At 53.6% G+C, this 11597-nt stretch overlaps 1 protein-coding gene across 1 annotated transcript; it reads left to right on the plus strand.

Moving 5' to 3' along the window:
- The first annotated feature begins 6231 nt into the window (after positions 1–6231).
- On the plus strand, positions 6232–8203 carry LOC119338784 (putative F-box/FBD/LRR-repeat protein At3g49030). The gene is made up of 2 exons (XM_037611015.1): positions 6232–6800; positions 7610–8203. The coding sequence occupies exons 1-2, from the start codon at positions 6249–6251 to the stop codon at positions 8201–8203; spliced, it is 1146 nt and encodes a 381-aa protein (XP_037466912.1). The 5' UTR covers positions 6232–6248.
- Positions 8204–11597: the final 3394 nt, after the last annotated feature.

Genomic DNA, 11597 nt, shown 5'->3' on the forward strand with positions numbered 1-11597 from the left:
GAGATCATGCCTGGAGCCAGGTTCAGGAGCCAGGTGTGGGCCCCGTCCTTGAGCGCCATGGGAAACCAGTTCGCCATGACCTTCTCGTCTCCATTGGCGGCTTCGATGCCCAGCTCGTAGAGCTAGAGGAATTCTGCGGGGTCAGCCGTACCGTTGTAGCGAGGAGGCAGGTCTGGCTTGAACTTGCCGGGCCACGCGACGCTGCGTAGCTCGGTGGTGAAGGCACGGCAGCCTGCTGTGGCCACGGGAGGCCTTGGGTGGCGAAGAGCCTGGTCTTGCAGGTCCCCATGTGCTGCAGCTGGGAGCAGCGCGGGGTCTTGATGTGCGGGAGCAGGAGCGTGGTCGCGACGTGCTGGAGCAGGGAGCACTCGGGTAGCTTCTTGCGGGCGAGGGACTTCTTGGCAGCTCTGCTCTTGCCGCGTTGGCGCCTGACGGAGCGGGTTCCGCCTAGGGGCCACGCGCCTTGGAGCCAGGGCGCCTTCTGGGGGAGGAGGCAGCTGGGGCGCCGCCGGAGCTTCGTCGCCCGCGCAGGGCGGAGTGCGGTGCAGCAGAACGGACAGCGCAGGAGAGCCCCCTGCGGCGCGGACGATCTCGGCGATGCAGTCGAGCCATTCTTCGTAGACGTCATCGACGGGACGGTAGCGCTGGAGCTCGTTTGCCGCGATGAGCACAGCTCGAGCCTCCATGGGCGTGCGAAACGCGCGGGACGAAGAACCAGCTGGGGTGAGCGAGGGAGTAGCGGTGCGGCCGTCTTGCCGCACGGACGGATGCTGAGACAATGCTTGCTGCTCATTCTCTGCCGGGCCGGTGGCGGCGTTGACGGCAGGTGACGAGGAACAGCGAGGACGCCTGCCGATAGGAGCCGTCTGGGCGACGCGGGAGGCGAGAGCGGCTCGACGCTCGGTGCGGGCCCGACGAGCGTCAGACATGGACGCGATGGTCCGAGGAGAACAGGGCGGTGGAAGACGAATTCCGGTGCACCCCTACCTGGTGCGCCAAATGTCGGATTTTGGGTTCCGGCAGACCCTTGAGGTTCGGACACTGGGGTGCGTGCGGAGATCTTTCCCTCTACCTACTTGCACCCCACCGCCTCGCTAGGATCTAAGCTATGGAAAGAACAGCACAAGAGACACAGGGTTTATACTAGTTCGGGCCACCATTGTGGTGTAATACCCTACTCTAGTTTGTGGTGTGGTGGATTACCTCTTGGGCTGATGATGATGAACAATATAAGGAAGAACAGCCTCGCGAGGGTCTATTCTTGGCTGGGGCGATGAACTGCTAGGAGGAGTTCAGTCACCCTTCTCTCTCTGTGTATGATGCTACTCAATCCGATTCCGACTCTCTAGATGCTAGATGCCTCTACCTTCCTTCTAGATGCCTCTACCCTGGGGGTGGCTAGTCCTATTTATAGGCAAAGGCCCTGGGCCTCTTCCCAAATATTGAGCGGGAAGGGCGCCAACAATTGGCCATTTTAAAGGGGAACATCTGGTACACTTATCCTGACTAAAGTTGGTCCTCGCCTGCCAAAGGCTCTGGTGGTGACGCCTGCTTGGGCTCCACAATGACTTCCTCCCTACCGTTGGGTTGGTCTTGGTCTCGTTGCACCGAAACAGGTGCCTTTGCTTGATGCTCTCGCCTGCGCTTGCTCCCTTTGCACCAAAGAGGAAAGGAGGACACTGTGTGGGCTGGCGCCCGCCTGGCGCCCTTGGTCGTCATGGCTTGCGTCATGGGCACCTCGTGAGGTTCCCCACCTTGATCTCTCCGCCTCCTCGCGAGCCAGCCTGATGAGGCCGTGCCTGAGGAGGCTCCGTGTCGTCCGCCCCGCGAGGCTTGGCCCCTCACGAGGGTCTTGGGCTTGTGCTGATGAAGATGGCTTGTGTTGGGCCCCTCCTTGAGCCACGCCGCAGGTCGCAGGCAGGCAAGTCTGGGGACCCCCGTTCCCAGAACACCGACAACTGCCAAGTACTCCTTCTCATAGGTCGAGAGGCCTTGGTATCGGGGGCTCAGAGCTTTGCTCATGTAGGCAATCGGGTGACCCTCCTGTTGCAGTATCGCCCCGATCCCCTTGTCACATGCGTCACTCTCGATCACAAAAGGTTTGGTGAAGTTGGGTAGTGCCAGAACGGGCGCCTCGATCAGATGTTGCTTGAGCAGCTGGAATGATGTATCTGTGGCCGGTGTCCGGACGAACGGTGCCCCTCTTTTGACAAGGTTGAACAGCGGGCGAGCTATGATTCCAAAGTTCCTGACGAATCTTTGGTAGTACCCAGCGATCCCCAAGAAGCTGCAGACCACTTTGACATCAGATGGTGTCGTCCAATTGGACACTGCCTGTATCTTGGTAGGTTCCGTGGACACCCCACGATCACTGATGACGTGTCCTAGGTATGACAGGCTATGATGGCCGAACTCGCATTTGGACATCTTCACGCGCCATTGGTCTCGGCGCAAAAGTTGTAGAACTTGTCGCAGGTGATTGATGTGGTCTCGCAGAGTCTTGCTGAACACGAGGATGTCGTCGAAGAAGAGGAGCACACACTTGCGGTCGACTGGTTCGAGTGTGGTTGTCAGAGCTCCATTGAATGTGGCCGGTCCACCCGCTAACCCGAAAGAAACCACCAGGAATTCGTAGTGGCCTGAGTGCGTCTGGAACGCGGTCTTGTACTCTTCACCTTCTACCAAGTGAATCTGGTGATAACCCGAGCACAGATCCAACTTGGAGAACCAGGCTGCACCATGCAACTCGTCCAGCAACTCCTCGATGATAGGCACGGGATACTTGGCAATGTAGGTGTATGCGTTGAGGTGTCTGTAATCGATGCAGAGCCTCCATGTTCCGTCCTTCTTCTTGACGAGGATAGCTGGGGAGCAGAAGGGACTGCTGCTTTTCTGAATAATCCCTTTGCGAAGAAGTTCTTAGACTTGAGCATCAATCTCATTTTTATGCTCTGGCTTGTGCCGGTAGGGCCGAATGTTCACAGGCTGAGCTCCTGGAATGAGAGGGATCTTGTGGTCGCAGTCGCGACGTGGTGGTAACCCTTCTGGTTCTTTGAACACATCAGAGAATTCCTCCAGAACTGCTTGTATCTCCGGTGAGTTGGTGATGCTGTTGTTGTCCTCACTGGTAGTCGCGTAGATCAGCGCCATGTGAGTGATTGCGCCGGTGTTGCAGAGTTGTTGGAGTTGGAGGGCGTTGATGACCGTGCAAGTCAAAGAAGTAGACTCGTGCCCGCGGAGACGAATCGGGCCCGCGGGGACAGAATCTCGATGAGCTTCGCACGCCAGTCCACAGTCATGGGATTGTGCTCCTCGAGCCAGTCCATGCCCAAGATTGCGTCGTACGTCCCGAGCGCCAGCACCTTCATATTCGTCGTGAACTGATGGCCTTGAGTGCACCATTGACATTGTGGCACACTTGCAGAGCAGGCGAGCGCTCCTCCGTCGGCAACGCGTACTTGATACGCGCGGGGAAGAGGCTGGACGCCCTGGATGTTTGTTGCCAGCCGCTCATTCATGAACAAAGTGGTGCTGCCGGAGTCGACAAGCATCAACACTTCGCGCCCTTGGATCCACGCGTGCAGCTGGAACGCCTTGCTCGATACGCCCCCCGTCAGGGCCGGCTTGGAGATGGCCATGACCACTTCTTCTGGAGTAGCCTCAGGTTGTGTTGGTGCTGTCGTTGCGTCGATGCCGAAGAGTTCCAGAAGTTCTTCGACGACATGGAGTTGGACCGACGTGGGACACGTGTGGTCGGGTCCCCAACGCTCGCCGCACTTAAAGCACAGCCCTCGCGCTCGTCGGTAGTCACGCAGGGCCTTGAGCTTGGTGGAGTTGGCTCGTGTGGCGTCCGTGCCACGACGATCCGCGGTTGGAGCTGGTGGTGTTGCACGCGCCGGTGGAGGTGGTAGTGGCAGTGGTATGTTGAGCCGTGGCGATGCGTCGGGAGGGCGCGTTGGCGTAGGGCGCTGCACCTCTGCGAGAGCGCTGTCGGCCACCTCCTCGTGGAGCAACGCCAACGCACACGCCGTGTCCAAATCGGGCGGTCGCTGAACCATTACCACCGCTCGGATATCCACCCGGAGTCCTTCCACAAAACGGGTGAGAAAATAAAATGGGTGAATCGAATCGGAATAAGAGCTCAAATGATTAATGATCAACTCAAAGCGCTCGATAAAATCAGCTACAGTGGATGTTTGTTTAATGGTGGAAAATTGCCGAATGAGCAGTTGATGGCGACCGCGACCGAATCGTGTAGTTAACAGTGCCGAGAAGGATTCCCAATCGAAGCTATTGAGCTTCTTTTGGATTGACTGCAACCATACGGCCGCAACCCCAGAGAAGTTGAGGGCGGCCATGGGAACCCAGAAGGTTTCGTGAATACCAAACATGGAAAAGTATTGTTCAGACATCGTTTTCCACATGTTCGGGTTTTCGCCCGAAAATTGAGGAAACAAAATGGAAGGGTGGGCTTGTCCCAACCCCGCAAGCATTTGACTAGCATGTGCAAAAGGGGAAGATAAGAGCTCGATCTGACCGTTGGTTGGGAGTGGCGGCGGCGTCAACGACACCGCCCCCCCCCCTCCCGCTGCAGATGGAAATCGCCGTGGTCCTGAGACCCGTGAGGGGCGTCCTCATCGCCTCCCGCCAGGCCCAACTTGTCGGTGGGCAGCGCGGGCGGTGGCGCCGTAGAGCGCAGCGACGGCGCCCCCCCGTTGGTGTCGGTGATGGGGTTTGGGCGCGCCTGCTACAGAGCGGTGACCGCGTCGCCCAGATCGGAGACGCGGCGCTCCAGATCTGGCCGCCAAGTGACGAGATCATCAAGACGGGAGGTGACCGCGGTGAGGGCCGCGGTGTTGGCTTCCATCGTTGCCGTGAGCTTGTTGAGGTAAGCCTTCGCTGCTGGATCCATGGCTTCGATGGTGAGACGGCCGTGGCAAATCCCTCTTGTCTCGATGAGATGAGCCAGATCGGTGGAGTGGATGGATTTCTGGCGACTGATACCAGATGTTAGGGACAGAGTAGCGGAGGAATCGATCTACTATTCTCACGGTGGCAATCAGTCTGATACAAGCGGAATTACAAGAATCAATCGAGAGAGAAACTAGAGTTCATGTCGCCGCCGCCGGTTCGGTGATCCACTGGATGAGGAGGAAAGAGGGGGCACGGTGCCTTAAGTAGCTGGAGTAGTTGGACCGGGCCGATTGTGCCACTCCGGGCCGAAGTAGCGCGAGTTGCTGCGTCAGGCGCGGCTAGGCCGTGCCCGCGTCTCGCTGGTCGGTGGGGTCGAGCCGTCAGGGGCGTTAACATAAAGATTCATACTTTTGTATGTATGGTCTGGCTGTATTTATTTAGTACCCATCAATGGACATTGATTTGCTTGCCACATTTGAATCAATAATCTCCTTCTTTAAATTCAGTTTACTGATAAAGTTCACTCCTGAAGAAAATGGGTTATGCAGAGATAAGTGGCCTTGAGGTAACACATCTTCATGTAGTTGTTTCCACACACTTCCTTCATTTTCTATCTGATCAAATGATGGATCTACTGTTGTCCATTTGTATAGATCCTGTAAATTAAGAAGAAAGGATTATTAAATGTCTGGTGCTTTCAGGGTATGTTAGTTTGTGTTTTTTTACCAATCTATATATTTTTGTAGCAAATCAGAAATTAATAGGATGGTTATATATCAACGTTATACTCTTGCATTTCTGTACTGCACACCTCATGTTTAGGATATACACCCAATAAAAGTTGGAACGATACAAATAATTCACAAAATTAGTTTCTTTGTGTCAAGCATGCTGCAATTTTATTTTAGAATTTTTAGGTTCGGAAATGGAGATATCTACTATGATCTTATACCTGAAGCTTTGAACATATACCTTGTGCACTATCTACATTGAGATACTTTATTAAATTTCCCAAGCTTCCTCGAAGAGTTGTACTGTCTAACTATTTCAAATATTTCCTCTTTGATTATTGGTCAGTATATGAGCAAGTTGATACAAACTTAAATTTTCATGTTTTGTGGCTTCAAGTGTTTTCATTATTCTTAACATTTTACACGCGCGACAACGCGCGTTATCATGGTCTAATATTCCAGAATGCTCAGGGAGTAGAAGGGAAAGCCCAACGGCTCTCTTCCACATTTCCCCACCGAGCTCGCCTCCCCCGTCCCGGAGCCCGTCCGCTCAAGAACAAAGAACCAGAACCAGGGCGGAGAAATCCCAAATCCCGAGCCCCCATGGAAAGCAACGGCGAGCCCCCCAACAAGACCGCCGCGCTCGCCTCCGCGGTCGTCCCCGGCGCGGCCGCTGCGGTCCCTGGAGGCGGCATGGATTTCTTGAGCCGCCTCCCCGACCACCTCCTCGTCGACATCCTCCTCCGCCTCCGCACCAAGGAAGCCGTCGCGACGACCGTCCTCTCCCAGAGATGGCGCGGCGTATGGGCCCAGCTTCCCCACCTCTTCTTCGACGGCGTACACCCCTCCGTGCCCGCCCGTGCCCTCACGGCCTACGAGGCCCTCGCCGCCTCGGAGGCGCACGCGGCCGCCGACATCCAGAGCCTCGCCGTCTCGCCCGACCAGGTGGACGCGCGGGAGACCTTCGCCTGGCTTTCCCTCGCCGCGCCCCTCCTCTGCGGCCGGCTACAGCTCGACGACAGCCGCGCTGTGTCGGACGAAATGGTAGAGCTCTTTCGGGGACGACGACGACGGCACGACGGCGAGGCGTCCGAGATGCCCTGCTTCAGGAGAGCCACAGAGATTCGACTTCGCCTCGGGTTTCTTACCCAGGGAGCTCTTTTACGGTACCCAGCGACAAATATGGGCGGTCCATCGACGAAATCTAACGGTGACAAGCGACCTGTACTGCTCCAATTTTGCCAGTTGAATCACGAGCAGTATAGCTTGCACTGTTTCGTTCCCGTCCTCCAGTATACTATTCTGAGGGTACTTTGGGACGTAAAAATTCAGCTCGCATGAGTGTCGAGTGCCGACATGGCCCAACCCACCCTTTTCCTCCTGCCGCGAGGAGCTCGAGGAGGACTCGCCGCCCCTGACACCGCTGCTCTCCTAGGACCCCGTCGACCTGGCGCTCACCCGCGACTACTCTCCCCTCATCTTCGTCTCCACGAAAGTCCCTGCCGACGCCCTGCGCCATCCGCCGCTTCTCCTCTGGCAGCACGCGCCGCCTCACCCCAGCTTGGCCGCGTCGCCGACTTCAGCGACGTCGTCTCGCTCTCCGGGGACTGGACCGCCGCCTCCTCCCTCAGCGAGGACAGCTGGGCTGAAAAGGTTTAGAACCTCTGAACCGACGTCTCTTCCGGACATCCGATGGCTCCAGGTGCACACTGCTCGTCCACGACGGCAGCTGGTAGTGCCGGGCAGATGAGACAACGGCGATGGGAGGGTTACGACAGGGAGAAGGTGACGAACGGATCAATCTGCGACGAGTGTTGCCTAGAAAATGAAATCTCTAGCCCCTAGCTAATTTTTAAAATACAAAATATTAATCCTATCCTCAGAAAATCGATGGTCAGATTTTAATATACTGCTCCCTCTTCGGTCAGCAGTACAGGGTACCGTAAAAACGGTCTACCCTGGAGCTGCCACGGGTTGGCGTCTTTGATGCGCTTAGGCTGATGCGGTTGCAGAACTTCCAGTCTCGGGGCCAGTTTCTCATCAGCGACACCATGCTCCCGTCCTTGCAAGAACTAACCATGAGAGGAGTCCGTGACATGAACGTGCTGACGCTCAACTCCAAGTCTCTGGTATCTATTGATCTGTCCTATCTCATGGGGCTTCAGCGTCTCCACATCACGGCTCCAAGGCTCCATCAGCTAGAGGTGGTACGCTGCTTCTATGATTCTCTCAAACCAGTTGCCAGCATTACTGCAGAGAGATTAGAGGTGTTCAGGTGGAATGGGCCTTATGATCTAGAGTCTGTCCACCTCGGAGAGATGCCGTGCCTCCAGACGCTCGGAGCACCTCCTATCGACACACATCGTTGGCGAGGTTTTCAGATGGCTCAGATATGTGCAGGGTTTCTTGGTCGCTTTACAGCAGTTCACCACCTTGAGCTTGACATGACTCTTGGTGTGAGTGCCTTTTCTTCCTCTTGGATACAATTATTTTTATGGTCTCCTCTTGGACTTAAACTGTGCAATGTTATTCATGAGCATAAATTATTCTCTCCTTGAATAATATCAGTGTGCCATTGAGATAAAATTGTATTGTAACGAGGCAAGATCATATGTATCTTTTCATTGATAGAAGGAATGCAAGAAATTACAATCGGGTGGGGAAGTACATCAAACAACACGTGCACAAGATGGTGTGAGTGAGATGGCCAGAGCAGGGGGGGATGGGGTGCTCAGCCCATTAAGTAACTGTTGAAGTGCACAAGCATAATTAGAGCAGGAAAGCAGCAAATAGGAGTTCAGAGATAGCATTGTTGGTATTGTAGAATATGCTTCTAGTGGTTTGAGTTTGCAAGTTTGTACATATGCATATGAGCAGCAATTCATTGCGCGTATCCCAATGCCGCGCTTATTAAGAGTGTGGAAAGTTAAGGCTGAATCTAAGGTCCAATTCTTCATGGACCCTTGTCCAGAACCGCCTCTGGACGGCCGATCGCTTGCAGCGTAGAGGATGGGAGCATCAGGCCACTTGTTGCGCCTGCGATCAGGTCCTTGAATCGGCTAACCACATCATCCTGGGTTCTCCATTTGCGAAGGAGGTTTGGTACCTGATGACCAATCAGTTCAGTAATGCTGCGACGGTTGCGCTCCAATCCTCCTCTGTCAACACATGGTGGGATAAGACATTCAAACTAAAGCAAAAAGGAGTATTGCTGGATGAGTGTACGGGGGCTGTATACGTGGCTTGGAACCTATGGAACGAGCGCAACAGGCGGATCTTTCAGAATCAACGGCGCTCTGCCGCGGGGTATGTTCTTTGATTAGGGATGAATTAGGCCTCCTGAAGGAGGCATGGGAGTAGTACCATTTGATCTCGCCAAGATGCATGTCGCATCTCTGGCTTAATGTATTGCTTCCCCAGCTGATTCTTCAGACCGTTGTACAGTTTTCCCTCTCTTAATGAAAAGGCAGAGCACCTGCCATTACGGTCAAAATAAAAACATATGCAAGTATCCTTCAGGAAATCAGGAAATAGGTGGTCAGAAACAGCATTGTCAGTATTGTAGGATATACTTCAAGTGGTTTGAGTTTTTGTTTGTACATGTGCAAGTATCGTTCAATAGAGCAGAAAATGGGAGTTCAGAAACAGCACCGTTGGTATTGTAGAATATTCATTCAGTGGTTTGAGTTTGCGAGTGTCGTTCGGGAAAGCAGAAAATAGGAGCTCAGAAACAGCACTGTTGGTATTGTAGGATACACTTCAAGTGGTTTGACTTTGCACGCCTGTACCTGTGCAAGTATCCTTCAGGGGCAGCATTGTTGGTTTTGTAGAATATGCTACTGTGCCTTTTGACTTATGCGTAAGATATTCTACTGGTGGTTTTTAGATATGTATATATTGCAAGGATTCTCAGAGTATACAAGGAAAAGATCGAAAGTTAAGGCTGATGTAGTTTCTCAGAGTGTAAATTCACTGAGAATCATTTTTATGGGCTCACCTTTTTTGATTTCCAATGAATCAGCCGAGGATGGATAGCTCGTTGCTCCTGATGGAAGACGCGGCCTGCTCCGGTGCTCCCCCTAACCTAATTTCGGAGGGGTATTTTTGTCCCCGCGAATTTGTTTTTTTCCTGGCCCGCCGTAGCCCAGATCCAAGCCCTGTCTAGCCCTGTATAACCCAGACCGTATACGTACAGTACCCTGGTCCGAAAAAAAAACATCACACGACCCCATGTCCACGTAAGACCTGCCGAATCCAATCATTCATGCGAGCAGCTCCATCAATCTCGCGAGCATTGACGCAGCTCCATAAGTCACGTAGTAGATCTCCACCGGCGGCTATCTCGTCGCCGGCGATCTCGTCGGACAGCGGGCGCGACAACGTCGTGAATCTCCAACGATCGCGCACAGGTACCACATCCCGCGTTCCCCCTCTAGTCTCGCTCGCGGCAACATCGAACGAACTGCCGCCGCGCCAGTGGCAGTGGTTAACCTAGTGGAGCGGGTAACCTAGCTACCCGGCGGCGCATGCGATCGTGGATCTTGTTCCGGTAGTGCTGCTCCTCGTGATCTGGGTTCACGTAGCGTCGGTTGCCGTCGGCTGTGCGCACCATGGGGATCGTTATTTGATGTGGCGGCTAACCTAGGTATCAGGCGGCAGAGGTAATCACAGATGTAGCTAGGTTTTGAGATCGTGCAGTTCCTTGCGATTGAAAGTGATCTCGACGGGTGCCGTGGCCATCTCCCTTACTAAGTTTGGCAGATTTGAACGGCCTCGGTTGTGGTTGTTTACATAACTTCCGTGATCATGTGCGATGTGTTTTATATTTCACCATTGATAATGTTTGCACATGTGATGATACATATTATTGGTTGTAGGAAATGGTGGACGAGGAGTTAACTGATATCATGTGTCAGGACCCCGACTCAAAGCCACATCGATCTAGCATGTAACACCTCATATCACTTTGCGGCCTCACGCACGGTATCCCCACGGGTGTTGCCTTACCTTTGCCCGGGACCGTTTGCGCCTTTTGGCACACGTATATGGTGGTGTCGCTAGCATCCATATGATAAAGAGCCCGGGCTGACATGGCTAGTCGTAAACCCAAAGTGGCACTAACTTACAGGGACAGGCATCCATGACCCAGCATCGAACGTGTCGGTCATCAGCGAGTGAATCCAGGCTGTAGCACTGGGCTAACAGGACTCCGGTGAACCGGGCTGTAGCGGGCTAGCAGGACTCCGGTATTCATCGCGTGACATTTCCCCGAAGGGACAGACACAGGATCGAAGAAGGACACATGCCGGCCAGCCTAAGTGTTCCGGAGCAGTAGCAAGCTACCAGGGCTCAGCGGAAGCACTAGGAGACATTTCCCGGTAAGAGAGGCTACTAAGGATAAACAACTAGATAGTCAGATCCCACACATAGCCATACACATTACACGTACGCATAACATGCAAGTATGTGCTGTACAACATGGCATCACAGCATAACTCAACAACTCATATAGATAAAGGCTCAGAAGAGCCGTCATAGCATTTATTGCAAACAGGGGTCACAAGACCCGTCATACAGAGCATACAAGCAACAAGCGGAAGCATTACATGTCTGGGTACAGACATCTACAAATGAAAAAGGCTGAAGAGCCTGACTATCTACAACATCCGATCAAGATCGTAGCTGAGGTACTAGCTACTAGTCGAAGTCCCTGAGAACCCTAGTAAGACCGAAGTCTCCGCTGCAAAAACATAAATAAAGCAACATGAGTACAAAGGTACTCAGCAAGACTTACATCAGATCCTATCATACATGCATTTGCATCAAGAGGGTAATGTGGGGTTTAGTTGCAGCAAGCCAGCTTTGACTCTGTGGCTATCCTGTTCTACGACTACCAGAAACTCTGGAGGTGAAACAACGTACACGAGTCCACTAATCACCACACAATACACT

This window comes from Triticum dicoccoides, chromosome 7B, assembly GCF_002162155.2.
Source record: "Triticum dicoccoides isolate Atlit2015 ecotype Zavitan chromosome 7B, WEW_v2.0, whole genome shotgun sequence".
NCBI classification, from domain to species: domain Eukaryota; kingdom Viridiplantae; phylum Streptophyta; class Magnoliopsida; order Poales; family Poaceae; genus Triticum; species Triticum dicoccoides.

What these genes read in the sequence shown, in the direction of transcription:
- LOC119338784 (XM_037611015.1), top strand. Translation starts at nt 6,249, where the DNA reads ATGGAAAGCAACGGCGAGCCCCCCAACAAGACCGCCGCGCTCGCCTCC. An exon ending in TCGGGTTTCTTACCCAGGGA is followed by an intron (nt 6,801 to 7,609) that starts GCTCTTTTACGG and finishes TCTACCCTGGAG; the next exon opens with CTGCCACGGGTTGGCGTCTT.